Raw genomic sequence first — 14,910 nt, 5'->3', positions numbered from 1 at the left:
GGAGAGCCGTAGTCCTCGTCGGAAGCCTTCATCAAGGTTACTCGCGGGGGATTTGGTCCCTTCCACTCGCTCCCTTTTTCTCCCCCTTCCCTCCTCCTCCCCCCTGCTTCCCCCTCTCCCTCTCTCTCTCTCTCTTTCGTTCCCTTCACAGTAGTTAAGAGACTCTGATGCCTCTGCGGAGACGACGCCAGTGGCAGAAATCAAATTCAATCAAATGATTTTCAATGAAAAAAAAAGGGGAGGACGTCTGTTATCAACGGTGCACATTTGCACACCGTGACCTTGGTGGAAGCGCATGGAATTAGCAGCCGTGGAGCTAGAGGAGCTAGAGGAGCGAGAGGTGTTAGAAGAGTGAGAAGAGCGAGGGGAGCTATAAGTTAGAGGAGCTAGAGGGGCTATAGGAGCTATAAATAAGAGGAGCTAGAGGAGCTATAAGTAAGAGGAGCTAGAGGGCCTAGAGGGGCTATAGGAGCTATAAATAAGAGGAGCTAGAGGAGCTATAAGTAAGAGGAGCTAGAGGGCCTAGAGGGGCTATAGGTAAGAGCAGCTAGAGGAGCTAGAGGGGCTATAGGTGCTATAAGTAAGAGGAGCTAGAGGAGCTAGAGGAGCTATAAATAAGAGGAGCTACATTACATTACATTACATTACATTACATTTAGCAGACGCTTTTATCCAAAGCGACTTACAATTGTTCAAACACTGACGGACGCAGCCATCAGGAGCAATGAGGGGTTAAGTGTCTTGCTCAAGGACACTACAGCATGCTAGCAGGAGGAGCCTGGGATCCAACCAGCAACCTTTAGATCACTAGACCACCAGCTCTACCGCCTGAGCTGCCATCCCCCCCTAGCTAGAGGGGCTATAGGCGCTATAGGTAAGAGCAGCTAGAGGAGCTAGAGGGGCTATAGGTGCTATAAGTAAGAGGAGCTAGAGGAGCTATAAGTAAGAGGAGCTAGAGGAGCCATAAGTTAGAGGAGCTAGAGGAGCTAGAGGGGCTATAGTAGCTATATGTAAGAGGAGCTAGAGGAGCTATAAATAAGAGGAGCTAGATGGGCTATAGGTAAGAGCAGCTAGAGGAGCTAGAGGGGCTATAGGTGCTATAAGTAAGAGGAGCTAGAGGAACCATAAGTTAGAGGAGCTAGAGGGGCTATAGTAGCTATATGTAAGAGGAGCTAGAGGAGCTATAAATAAGAGGAGCTAGAGGAGCTATAAATAAGAGGAGCTAGAGGGGCTATAGGCGCTATAGGTAAGAGCAGCTAGAGGAGCTAGAGGGGCTATAGGTGCTATAAGTAAGAGGAGCTAGAGGGGCTATAAGTTAGAGGAGGGAGAAGAGTGAAATGAGCTATAAGTTCGAGGAGCTAGAAGAGCTAGAGAGGCTATAGGCGCCATAAGTAAGGGGAGCTATAAGTAAGAGGAGCTAGAGGAGCTATAGGTTGGAGGAGCTAGAGGAGCTAGAGGGGTTATAGGCGCTAAAAGTATGAGGAGCTAGAGGAGCTATAAGTTAGAGGAGCTCGAGGGGCTATAAGTTAGAGGAGAGAGAAGAGCGAGAGGAGCTATAAGTTAGAGAAGCTAGAGGGGCCATAGGTGCTATAAGTAAAAGGAGCTAGAGAAGCTATAAGTTAAAGGGGCTAGAGGTACTAGAGGGGCTATAAGTAAGAGGAGCTAGAGGGGCTATAAGTTCGAGGAGGGAGAAGAGCAAGAAGAGCTATAAGTAAGAAGAGCTAGAGGAGCTAGATGGGCTATAGGTGCTATAAGCAAGATGAGCTAGAGGAGCTATAAGTAAGAAGAGCTAGAGGAGCTATACGTTAGAGGAGCTAGAGGAGCAAGAAGAACAAGAGGAGCCAGAGGGCAGGAAAGGAGATGTTCACACCCTGCAATGGAGCAATGGAGAGAAATAAAGAGGAGACGGAGGGAGGGAAGGAGGTAAGAGAGAGAGCGAGAGAGAGAGGAGAGAGAGAGCGCCGCAAAACTGAGGAATTTCTATAGAGCCAAAGTGAGACCAACAGAGCGGAGGAAGGTGATGCTATATAAACAGTATGGAGAGAGAGAGAGGGGAGACAACAACTGAGTAAAAAGTGAGAAAAGTGGATACAAAAAAGAGGAGCTGTTAAAAAAAGAACAGAGTGAATTCAGATCAGGTGCCGTCTTTTGATCTGCTCCCCGTTTGTCTCTACGAAAATGAAAAAACACAGGGGTTCACATCAGCACCGTCTGCCTCCCCAACTTTTACAACTCGTCCATCACACACAACTTTTCACTCACTCACAAATAGAAAAAAAGAAAAGGAAAAAAACGGCAACTTCCTCAATTTCACCACAATTATTGATTCCGACGCCTTTGGGGAAATGCGATATGAATGTGAGATACGAGCGGGCGGCCTTTTACCGTCTCTCTCCGGTAAAAGGCACCGTGATTTACACAACAAGCGGCCTCGCTGTATTTTTTTCATTTTTCTTTTTCTTTTGGCTTTGTATTTCTCCCCCCCGCTCGCGGTTCCGCCGCGCCTCGTCCGGGTTCCCATCCCAGGTCGAGGGGGGGGGGGGGGGGCGGCGTGATTACCGACGATGAGAGAGCTGATAAAAAAGCCGGGGTCCTAACCCCGGGCAAGGTCGTCTCCTCCAAGAAGAAACGCTGATGTGACGAGACGGGGGCGGGGGGACTTCCTGCCGCATGTCTGCATACAGATACACACACACACACACACACACACACACGTACACACACACACACACACACTTTCCCAAAAAACATCCTCAACATTCTCAGCATCGCGATCCGCCTCGAATACGTCTCAAAACCATTCCGACGCTGCGGTTTGGCGTGGACATAGGACGCAGCATCGGCAGGTTTTGGGAAGGGGGATGACTTGAAGCCTGGAGTTGGGGTTCCATGCTCGCCGCCTTCTTGGCAGGAAACGGAGACGGAGGTCTGTCGATTTGGGACCGACGGACAGGCGGGGGGGGGAGGAAGAGACACGCCCTCCTTCAGCCGTCAATCGAGGCAACTCCGCCCACCAAGTATACCCAACTTGAAGCTTCATAGAAGAAGAACTCTGAAAATCGCAACCAAAAAACCCCCTGAAGAAGACGACTTTGCTATCAGGACCCTAAAACCCCCCCAAAAATGTTTATACCTTTTCCATTGACTTCCATTCAGTCGAAGGGTTTCTAAAGCTGCCTCTAGTGGCCATTAGCTGAACTGCAGTTTACAACACTTCCGACATTGACTTGAAAACATTGACCTTGTTTAACCGTTTTTGTCCACATCAGCGTCTGCGTGACTACTTGTGATGTCTTCCGTCTTTATTTACTTCTTTTTTTTTACCTTTGTTTTATTTTTATTTTCATAAACGGTCTCATTAACGCACCAGGGCTCCCGGGACAGAATCTCTCACCTCGAACCTATTTGTGTCGAGTGTCGAAAACCAGCCCTGAGCCAGAGAGAAAAACTCACAAGAGATGAAAAGTGAGAAGGAGGGAGGGAAGAAAGTTAAAAATATTCCCCCAATCAAACCTTTTTCACCCCCCCCCCTCCATTTCGCACGGGGGCGAGGGGGGCGGGGGGAGCACAACTAAACAAAAAAAAAATCCCATTTGAGCTGGAGACAGATAGAGAGGAAAAACACAACGAGGGGGAGAGGACAGAGAGAAATAATAAAAGAGAGAGAGAGAGTTGGAAGGAGGAGGTATATTAAGGGGTCGTCTTGTCTGGGAGTGGCTAACGCTCCGCTCCAGCAGACGGATGATACGAATCGCAGCCGGTGCAGGATGGAGTAACAATTTGAAAGCAATTTCATTCTCCATTTTATTTTGCCACCGTTGCTGTTGTTTTGTTTTTTTTCCCCCTTCCTCTTTCTTTCTTTCTATATTTCTCCTCCCCCCTCCCTCCCTCCCTCCCCCATCCCTTCCCTTCCCTTCTTAGAAATAAAAACAGGGGCAGTTCCATTTTACACAATGGCCAAAAAAAAAAAGACGGCTTGTTCTCCGGCGCCCTTGCTCGGCCGAAGGAAGTCGGACAAATTTGTGGCAAAGCAAAGGAAAAGAAAATCGGTGGGAAACAAACAAACAAACAAACACAAATAAAACTCGGGGGGGGGGTCAGGGGTCAAAGGTCAGGACTTACATGCGGCTGCTGGGGGGGATCTTGCGTCCGTCCCGGTACCATGTGACCTGGGGCTGCGGGAAGCTGCGGATCCGGGGCGCAGGGACCAGCGCCCCCTCGCCCTGAGACACCGACTGGGCCCGCTCGCCCTCCTCGAAGCTGCCCATGACTAGGAGGAATGAGGAGGAAAGAAGGATCACGCTGGCGAACGAGAAACAACTTCCATTTAGAGCCCGTCAAAATGCTCCGAACTACGCAGCGGAAACGACTTCTTGTGTTGCAAGATCAAAATTGCAAGGCTGCACCAATTAGTCCGAGTCATGGGGTTCCGCAGAACGGCAGCACTGTGTCGATGAGGACTGTTGGGGGCGACGAAAGGTTCGACTCCTTTTTCTTTGAGATTTCGGCTCTTGGCGAGTCACTCGCTGAAAAGAGTCGCTCACTTTTTTCCAACGCTCGGCTCGGTTCGGCGTGACGCACAGTGGACGAGGGAGGAATTCCCCGAACGAAGAGCTAGAGCTCTCCCAAGAATCACTTAGTCCCGTTGCAATTATTTGTTTTACAAAGTCTACATCCACCTCATTCAATACTCTATGACTTATGGCAAGTGAGTCGTCATTTTTGGTTTGTGCGCCGAAGATTCACTCTTTGCCGGAGTGACTCCAGACTCCCGAGTCGTTCTAAATATTTGTTCGCGATGAGCGAATCGTTCGCAAGTCTTGCGTCGCTATAAAAGTAGGCCATATTAAAGGGCACTGTTCGCCGGGCTGGTGATATTTTGGGAAGTTGTTAGTGCTTAACAGGACAGTGGGGCGGTGCCCTGGGATTATTTCATTATAAAACGTGTCGGAAACAGTGATTTAGAGGCGCGGGATTTTCTCCTCCCTCACTTGAAACCTGACTTTTCATAACCCCCACCCCTCCCCACCTCCCCATCCATCCCTTATCCCCGTCCCCGCAGGAAGCTTCCGCCATCTGCCTTCCTCTCCCCGACGACGTTCCGTCGGGGGCCGCTTTGATGCGGTCGCCATGGTTTCCCGCGGCACGTCGGGCACGAGGAACTAATGGGAAACGCGACGTAATGACTCACCGAGGGACGCAAAGGGAACGGCTCGGATCGAAGCAAACCTGGGAACGAATGAGTCGAGGAGCGGGCGGAGGAACCAAGGAGCGGAGGAACGGGCGCGGAGGCAGCCGAGCCGGCGGAGAGGCGAGAGCGGGAGAGACGGGGGAGAGGGGGAGTGAGAGAGAGAGAGAAGGATGAGAGAGGTATGAGCGACGTGTCACACTTCCATTATCTCCGCATGCTCGCGTTTCCTCCCGGTGCCTCAATACCACTTAAAAAAAAGAAGAAGAAAGAACGACAAAAGAAGCATCGGCAGCCGGGCTCTTCCTCCCCCTTTCGAGAAGCAGAACTTCAACTTCTGGTGGATACTCCAGCTTAAAAAAGGAGACTCGGAGCAAATCCCGTCTCCACTTTGATCTGCGACACCCCCCCCCGTCCCCACCCGCACACCACCACCCTAATCTTCCCCCCATTTATTATTTTTTTCCCCTCCTAATTGGGGAAGATGTGGCACAAAAAAAAAGTACCAAAAAAAATAAAAATAAAAAGCATTCCCTCCTCTGTGCTCGCGTCCTTGAAGAAAAGCTTTTCCATTTAAATGCAGGATGAGTTGAGATAACGCTTTTCAGATCCCTGGGGCGGGGGGCTCCAGATGTTATTGCAGCACAAGTCGACAGTGCAAGTAGAAAGAGACAAAAACAATTGCAAATAAAATAAAACATATGTACACATATGCACTGAAGGTCTACTGTGCATAAATAAAAGAAATAAACAAAATGAGAAATGAGAAATAAAATAAAAATATTATCAGTGATATGTTGTTGGAGAGCCTCTCTTTGCTCTAACACACCGAGGCGCAGGAGGCGGCGGAGCTCATTGAGTGAAGGGCATTTCATGTTGCCGCCAAAGGAAGTTGGACCAGGACCAGGAACATTAGTCCTTCCTGGCTGCTGCCGCCACTCCTCCCTCAGTGTCCCTCCATCCCTCCATCATCTCCCTCCCTCCCTCCTTCTCTCCGTAATCTCCCTCCATCCCTCCATCCCTCCATCATCTCCCTCCCTTCTGCTCTCCATCTCTCCGTCCCTCCCACCATCTCTCCCTCCCTCCATCTCTCCCTCCTTCCCACCCTCCATCTCTCCCCCCTCCCACCATCTCTCCATCTCTCCCTCCCTCCCTCTCTCCCTCCATCTCTCCCTCCCTCCCACCATCTCTCCATCTCTCCCTCCATCTCTCCCTCCCTCCCGCCCTCCATCTCTCCCTCCTTCCCGCCCTCCATCTCTCCCTCCCTCCCACCATCTCTCCATCTCTCCCTCCCTCCCTCCATCTCTCCATCCCTCCCTCCATCTCTCCCTCCCTCCATCTCTCCCTCCCTCCATCTCTACCTCCCGCCATCCCTCCCACCCTCCATCTCTCCCTCCCTCCCTCCCTCCCGCCCTCCATCTCTCCCTCCCTCCCTCCCGCCCTCCATCTCTCCCCGCATCACACCTGACTGGCCGCGTTGTTCCACCAGGTACATTGGAAACGTCGCATCCACTCACACGATGACAGCCGACCGACCGAGCGACCCAACGACCGAACGACCGAACGACCGACGGAACAACCAAACGACCGACCGACGGAACAACCGAACGACCGACCGATCGAGGGACTGAACGACTGACTCACCGAACGACCAACTGACCGACGACTGACCGAACGAACGACCGGCCGACCGAACGATTGACCGAAGGACCGACTGAACAATTGGCCGACCGAACGACTGATCCACCGACTGACCGACCGAACCACCGACCGAACGACCGAGCACTGAAGGAAGAGGAGGAAGAGGAGGAGGAGGTGGAGGGCAATTCAGTGACAGCTCTGTAATAGCTTGTTAACAAAGCAACGGAAAAAAAACAAAAAAACGAAAACCCCCCATAAAAACCTACACCACAATACATCTCTCTCTCTCTCTCTCTCTCTCTCTCTTTCTCTCTCTCTCTCTCTCTCTCTCTCGCTCTCTCTCTCTCGCTCTCTCTCTCTCTCGCTCTCTCTTTTTCCCCCCCTTCCTTCCACCGGGGGAACAACGACAGCAGATGTTGTTGACAGAGGAGACAGGATGGAATAAAGCGAGCCCGTCATATCGAACGGGAGTAAAAGTTAAAAACAGTGGCGGCGCAATCAGCTCTAATGAGGAACGCTGAGTGGAACAGCTGTCTTGGGTGGGATTTGGCTAACCCCACCCCCCCATGAGTCGCAGGTATAGGTCTCTAACCTCCACCGACAGCTGTCCCCCGCTCCTCCACCACCGCCACCCAGTCAGTCCTTGACACGAAGACACCAGCTCAGTTCGCTCGACGAATGCAAATACAAATTGGCTTTTTCATCGGTTTTGTCTTATTTTTAACTCTGTTCTGCTCTTTCTCTCTCTCTCTTTCTCTCTCTCTCTTTCTCTCTCTCTTTCTCTCTCTCTCTAATCCCAAAATGACCTGTTCATCCACACCGTCACGCAATCAAGCGTGTTTTAAGAAAAACCTGACTTTTTCGACGGTCGGGGCGGACGCACAATACCGGAATCAATCAAATCAGCAGATTGTGATGACCTCCGAGGACTTCACTTTGGTGACTACTCATCGATGTTCTCCGAGCAGATCCATTTGAACCGCAGCGTGGACTTGGGACCAGGTAGTTTGGGGTCATTAGACGTGATGAGTGACATATAATCAATTTTTTTTCCCCATCAGAGATGGAAAAACTCGCCCGGAGAAATCTGATCGCCTCATTAACTAAAAATGTTGGCAGTATCACACACACACACACACACACACACACACACACACACACACACACACACACACACACACACACACACACACACACACACACACAACATATACAGAAAGCGGTGGTTTATTGGATCATCCTTCAAAAGCCCTTAAAAAACAACATTAGTTGGGATTATGCAGACTCTAAAACAGCACGATGACATTTTGAAATCATGAGATGCATTTGAAATACATCCATTAATTGAAGCAGAATGAACCCTTTTTGGGTTATGAGGACACTCAGTTATAGTTAGGGTCCTGACGATTCTTATTAACGGCGGTGAGAATTCAGGCGTGGGCATTTTAAACCATATGCACACACGCAAACACGCACGCACACACACACACACACACACACACACACACACACACACACACACACGCACACGCACGCACACGCACGCATGCATGCACGCATGCGCGCACCCGCACACACAGTATCCTTGTACTGTACTCACAGGCCACTTGGACCTCCGTCCTCCTCTGCAGCAAAGCTCCCACTCGGTTCCTCACGATGCAGCGGTAGAAACCGGCGTGAGAGCGGTCCAGAGAGGGGATCAGGTACCTGCAAAACACACACACACACACACACACACACACACACAATTATGGTCTTGCACGCAAACTTTTATCTGAGCTATAAAGTCGGTGAACGGGTATTACCATATCGTGGTATATGGTCGCTTAACGGCTACTTAGTGTTTACTACACGCTTCAAATTAATTGCAACGTTATAATAAAGACTCTACTACTCCACATACACGCACACACAGACACACAGACACACTGACACACACACACACACAATATCTCCCCTGGGTGCGGGGGAGTTGACTTATGTCACTAGAAGACGACTGTGTTTCCAGGCTGGCTCCTGCAGTGCCACCCTTTCACCAGCAGGGGGGAGCGTAACACACTTGGGCTGGAAAGATTGATACTGTCGATTTCCCTCGTGCCTGAGCGTCCCCCGTGCCCTGTCCTCCGCAAACAAACAACAGGCTGTGACTCACTGGCTCAGCTCTCCGAGACGTTTGTTTGTTTTCTTTTCTTTTGTTTGTTCTTGTTTGTTTGTGCTTCCAGCCGCTCTTTCAAGGGGGACTTTCCCCAGTCTTACAGTACAGCATTAAAGGCCGTGCCTGTGTCCGTGTCCATGTATGGTTGTGTGTGTGTGTGTGTGTGTGTGTGTGTGTGTGTGTGTGTGTGTGTGCGTGTGTGTGTGTCTGTCCTAGCCACCAAACCAAGCAAACACACACACACACACACACACACACACACACACACACACACACACACACACACACACACACACACACACACAGATATATGTTTCCCATGAAGGAAAAACAAAACCTAACACCAAGGCAATGTCCGTAAGAGAGATAACCTCTCCTGCGGTGAGTGGGGACGTCACCGACTGCCGGCCTATTCTGGTCTCCTCCGAGCCTTAAAAGTAATTTATTTTGTCGTGGAAGAGAGAGAGAGCGAGAGAGAGAGAGAGGGAGAGAGGGAGAGGGACAAAATGGGAAAAAGCAGCCGCAATGTTATTTCAAATTGGGATCAAGCTGCATCGCTCAGCGGGCCAACCCATCTTCCACTCGTAACGGCGTAATGGAGCCGCGCGACGCAGGTGTCGCGGTTAAAAGCAAGCAAAAAAAACCTAAAAAACCCCCCCCCAAAAAACTAAAAAAACAAAGGAAGGAAATGAAAAACAAAGGGAGGAGTCTAGAAGTCTTTAATTATCAGGGAGCCCTCGTCAAGGCAGGTACATACGTTGTTTGTGTCCATGTTTAACCGCCTCACCCGTGGTGATCCTCCCCCTCAGGGAGAAGCAAGGATGATTAGTTGTCGAAAGACCAAAACGTGGTAAGATGGTTCTCCGAAGGGGTGGGGGGTGGTGGTGGTGGTGGTGGCGGTGGTGGTGCTGCCGTCACCCCGCAGGTCAGAGTTGTCGCGGCAGTTCTCGACGGCTGTTTAAGAGTGGCCTCGCGGGTTCAGAGTCAAACTCCACTTGCAGATCATCTCCGTCTCGTATCTGTGCTGTACCTGGATGCCGAGCGTGCCGACAGCGCGGGTCAAAGAGGAAACAGCCTGCTACTGTACGGCGCCGTAATGACAGTCATCACTGAGGGCGGCTGTCATTTCCCTCTTTGAAGGCGAGGGTGAGTCATGGAGGTGGGTGGGGGTGGAGGAGCCGGGTGTCATCCCACCAATGGAAGAACCGCCGAGGCAAAGGCTAACGGGTTGAACCCAGCAAGCAGTGAGCCTTCATGGGTTGGGCTGTGACCTTTTTTCTCATGGACTTAAAAGCATCATATAACAAAAATATATATACAAGTTCTGTGTTTTAATTCATTACTTGTGAAGACATTTGAACACATCTCAATTTCTTCATAGTCCGATGGCAGTGGACTGCGGCTTAAGGGTCTCCGGCTGACAACACTGGTTTTCCACCACCGGTTGTCCACCGCTGATTGTCCACCGCTGGTTGTTCACTGCTGGCTCTCCACTGCTGGTTGTCCACCACCGGTTGGCAACCACTGGTTGTCAATCACTTGTTGTCCACCACTGGTTGTCCACCGCAGGTTGGCCACCACTCCTTGTTCACTACTGGTTGTCAATCACTTGTTGTCCACCACCAGTTGTCCACCACTGGTTGTCAATCACTTGTTGTCCACCACCGGTTGTCAATCACTTGTTGTCCACCACTGGTTGTCGATCACTTGTTGTCTACCACTTGTTATCAATCCCTTGTTGTCCACCACCAGTTGTCAATCACTTGTTGTCCACCACCGGTTTTCAATCACTTGTTGTCCACCACTGGTTGGCAACCACCAGTTGTCCACCACCGGTTGTCAATCACTTGTTGTCTACCACTGGTTATCAATCCCTTGTTGTCCACCACTGGTTGTCAATCACTTGTTGTCCACCACCAGTTGTCAACCCCTGGTTGTCAATCACTTGTTGTCCACCACCGGTTTTCAATCACTTATTGTCCACCACAGGTTGGCAACCACCAGTTGTCTACCACCGGTTGTCAAACAGTTGTTGTCTACAACTGGTTGTCAATCACTTGTTGTCCACCACCAGTTGTCAACCCCTGGTTGTCAATCACTGGTTGTCCACCACCGGTTGTCAACCACTGGTTGTCAATCACTTGTTGTCGACCACCGGTTGTCAACCACTGGTTGTCTTCTTCTTTCGTATATCATCAGATGGCCAACTCAGTGTCATATAGCCACGCCCTCGTCTCCAGTCCTAGGTCAAAAAGGCCAGCTTCTGAGGGTGGGCTGTATAGGGGGCAGCTGGTGATTATGTGCTCGGCAGTCTGTTCAGGTTCGCCACACTCGCATGACGCACTGTCGGATAGGCCCCACTTCTTTAGAGAGGACTTGAAGCGCCCGACGCCAGTACGCAGGCGGTTCAGCGAGGTCCATAGGTGGCGTGGCATGTCTTCTCCTTTTACACCTCCTCCTGGGTCCCGGATGTATCGTTGGATGCGGGAGGGCGCAGCTGACTCCCACGATTGTCTCCAGGATGCTGCCAGCCAGGCGTCCTTGGACAAGTCGTCAGGGATCGACTGTAGCATCTCTTGTGCTGCCTTGTTGTAGGGATGGCGAGACTTGAGCCTGCATGGTGGTGCCGGTGTTGTTGTGGCTTTGTGTAGGATGTGCCAGTCGTTCTTCTGGGCTTTCCTTGCCAGGGCGAGGGTAGCTGCTTCCCGTCGGAGACTGGGTGGGGCGATACCAGCTAGGACTGGCAGGTAGGACACAGGGGTGGGTTTCAGACAACCAGTTACTATCCGGAGGGCGCTGTTGATGACAGTATCCACCTTGTTCGCATGTGGACTTCTGCTCCAGGCAGGGGCACAGTATTCCGCTACGGGTAGGACCAGGGCTTGCGTGGATATGCGTAGGGTCTGGGGGGAAGCTCCCCAAGTCGAGCCTGCAAGGCGGCGGATGAGCGAGACCCTTGCGGTTGTCTTGGCCTTCACTTCATCCAGGTGCTGCTTGTAGGACAGCGTCCGGTCCAAGCATACGCCGAGGTACTTGGGGGCTTGCTGGAACTCCAGGCGGATGTTGCCAACATGCACGTCCAGTTCCCTTCTTGCCTCCCGGTTGTAGAGGTGGTAAGCTGCAGACACTGTTTTGCCCATGCTGAGCTGAAGGTGCCACTTCTGGAGGTAGTCTGCCAGGATGCCCATGTCTCGGTTGAGGCCTTCTTCCATAGTGTTCCATGTTGGGCATCGAAGCATGATGGCCAGGTCGTCCGCATAGCCGTACTTCTTGGATGTTGTGTCTGGCAGGTCGTGAATATAGATGTTAAATAACATTGGTGAGAGGACAGAGCCTTGCGGGACACCGTTCTTCAGCCTTCTGAGCCTGCTGGTCTGGCCATCGCTGGTTTGTAGGATGAAGCTATGGTTAGATAGCATCTCCATAATAAATCTCACCATGTGCCGGTCCGGGATTGTTCTCAACAGTTTCAGGTGTAGTCCACGGTGCCACACGGTGTCATAAGCGGCTGTCAGGTCCAGGAATACTACTCCAGCTTTCTCATTATCTTGGAAGCTGTCCTCGATGTCCTGGGTGAGTAGCGTTACCTGGTCCACCGTTGACCTGCCTCTGTGGAAGCCGGCTTGTTCCGGTGGGAGTTGAGGGTCCACCACTGGCTCAATGCGGCTGTGGATCAGCCTCTCCAGAATCTTGTACGGGACACAGAGCAGGGATATGGGTCTGTAGGACTTCGGGTCTTCGGCGGGTTTGTTCGGCTTTGGCAAGGCTATGATGGAAGCACGGCGCCAGGTCTTCGGGAGCTTGGACCTCCGGAAGCATGATGAGCAGAATGTGCGTAGCCATTGAGATGTTCTTTCACTTTGGTGCATAACAAACTCTGGGTGGATATTGTCTCGACCTGGTGATTTGCCCAGCTTCAGTTTTTTAATTGCTGCCTTTAGCTCGGCTGCTGTGAAGTCTCCTGAGAGATTAGCATCAGCGCTGGCTGCTCTGGAGAGGGATGATACCTCACACGATGTCAGTCGTGCGAAGTTTTTGTCCGCATCAGGGAAGCGACCATTTTTCAGGAGCTGGGAAGCAATAGCATCTGCAGTCACTGGACACCTACGAGGTGTTGTTTTTCTCCCTGAGAGCAAGTTGATGGTCTGCTACGCCTTCCGGCTGGAGTGGGTGAAGTCGATGGATTCCGCTACTTCCGTCCACCTAGCCCTTCGGGTGTCATCCAGCTTCTGCAGTAGGGTTGTTGCTGTTGCGTCCATTTCTTCCCTGGTGATCGCCTGCTGGTGTTGGCGCAACAGGCAGCTGCACTCCTCATCCCAACCCGGGATATAGTTTTTATTGTAGCCACGTGGGATGTTGTGCTTTGCTGCCCTTAGGAGGACTTCACAGTAGGCAATGTATGCAGCATCCACGTCTTCTGCTTCTGGGTCCATGAGACCAGCAGTTCTTCTTTCTGTTTCCACCGTAAACGACTGCCAGTTCGCCTTCCTGAAGTTCCATCTCCTGACCGGTTTGCCAGCTACCGGCTGTACTAGGGATGGTACTTTGATGATGGATGGCCGGTGGTGTGAGCGAGGGAACCTGTCCAAGACACGTCTCTCCGGTTTCAGGTCTTTACTGCGGCATATGACGAAGGCCAGATCTGGGTTGGTATAAGAGTTCCAACGTGCAGAGCAGAAGCTTGGGGGCTCCTTTGGGTCGTACAGCAGTAGTGCCTCAATGTTAGAGGCCCACTCACTCAGTGCTTCTCCATCCTGTGATGTGTGTTGGTAACCCCAATCCGTATGTTGGCAGTTGAAGTCACCTGCATAGATGGCAGGAGCAGTCACGGATGGAAGTGATGATGCAGTCAGCGCTGTTGGTGGGGGCTTATATACGTTCACGACAGATGTTTCTTGGATTTTAGTGGCCAGCCACTCGATGTTGCAGCCAGGTGGAGATTGGCTGGTGGCTGCCCAGCTCAAACCATCTCGGACGAAGGTTGCCATTCCATGCTTCTTGCTGTGGATGGATCCAGCGAGGGAGAACCCAGGAAGCTTGAGGTTTTCATCTGACACCCAGTGTGTCTCTTGCAGGAGGACCGCTGCCACTTTGTTGGAATCGGCGAGATGCCTGATGACTTCGAGTTTTGCGATGGTAAGGCCCTCGACATTGAGTTGGAGCACCGGCAGACCTTGGTTTTCGACGGTGGGGGTGTCCGCCCGTCCTAAAGAGGATGTTCTCTGCCTTGGTTTTGGCATTGGCTTGTACCTTGGTCTGCCAGCTCTATGATTCTTTGGCGACATTAGTTTCGTGAGTTGGTCTTGCACCATTTCTCACTACTCACAGGAGAGGCCTCGTGAAGGCTGTCGTCTTCTCCCCAGTGATTGACTGGTTGTCAATCACTGGGTTACAACTTATTCACGTGTGTCTTGACAGTCTCCCCCTTTTTCTCTTGTGTTTCTGACATAAGTGTGAGTATATAGTAAGTATATGTATGTAAGTATATGTAAGTATATGTATGTAAGTATATGTATGTAAGTATATGTATGTAAGTATATGTAAGTATATATATGTAAGTATATATATGTAAGTATATGTATGTAAGTATATATATGTAAGTATATGTATGTAAGTATATGTATATAAGTATATATATGTAAGTATATATATGTAATGCACAACATATTGCATGTTTGCACTTGTAGCAGCAGGAAACCTCTTCATTTTCTTCATGAATATATTTGAACACGTCTTAATTGCTTCATTGTCCGTCGGTGGCCGGCTGCACCCCAGGGGGTCTACGGGCGCCGCAGGTCGTCCATCACTGGTCCAGAGGCTACGACGTCTGCAGGGGGTGACTTTACAGAGCGCCCCGCCCTCCGTCCTCTCTCTTCACCTCTTCATCTTTGGCTTTAACTGCCCCCCCCCACCACCACCACCACCT

At 51.0% G+C, this 14,910-nt stretch overlaps 1 protein-coding gene across 1 annotated transcript in view; it reads right to left on the bottom strand.

The window, feature by feature from the left end:
* sdk2b (sidekick cell adhesion molecule 2b) overlaps nt 1-14,910 on the bottom strand; it is a gene marked incomplete at its 3' end in the record, with an annotated part of 96,718 nt that overhangs the window by 77,294 nt on the left and 4,514 nt on the right. The window contains exons 2-3 of the mRNA XM_080020748.1: nt 8,430-8,536; nt 4,123-4,270 (exon numbers count right to left, since the gene is read on the bottom strand). Of these exons, the coding sequence (XP_079876874.1) occupies nt 4,123-4,270; nt 8,430-8,536 (255 nt within the window). The remainder of the gene's footprint in view (nt 1-4,122; nt 4,271-8,429; nt 8,537-14,910) is intronic.

This window comes from Zeus faber (genome assembly GCF_960531495.2).
Source record: "Zeus faber genome assembly, chromosome: 20".
Lineage (NCBI taxonomy): Eukaryota > Metazoa > Chordata > Actinopteri > Zeiformes > Zeidae > Zeus > Zeus faber.
This window is presented reverse-complemented; position numbering and strand designations above follow the sequence as displayed.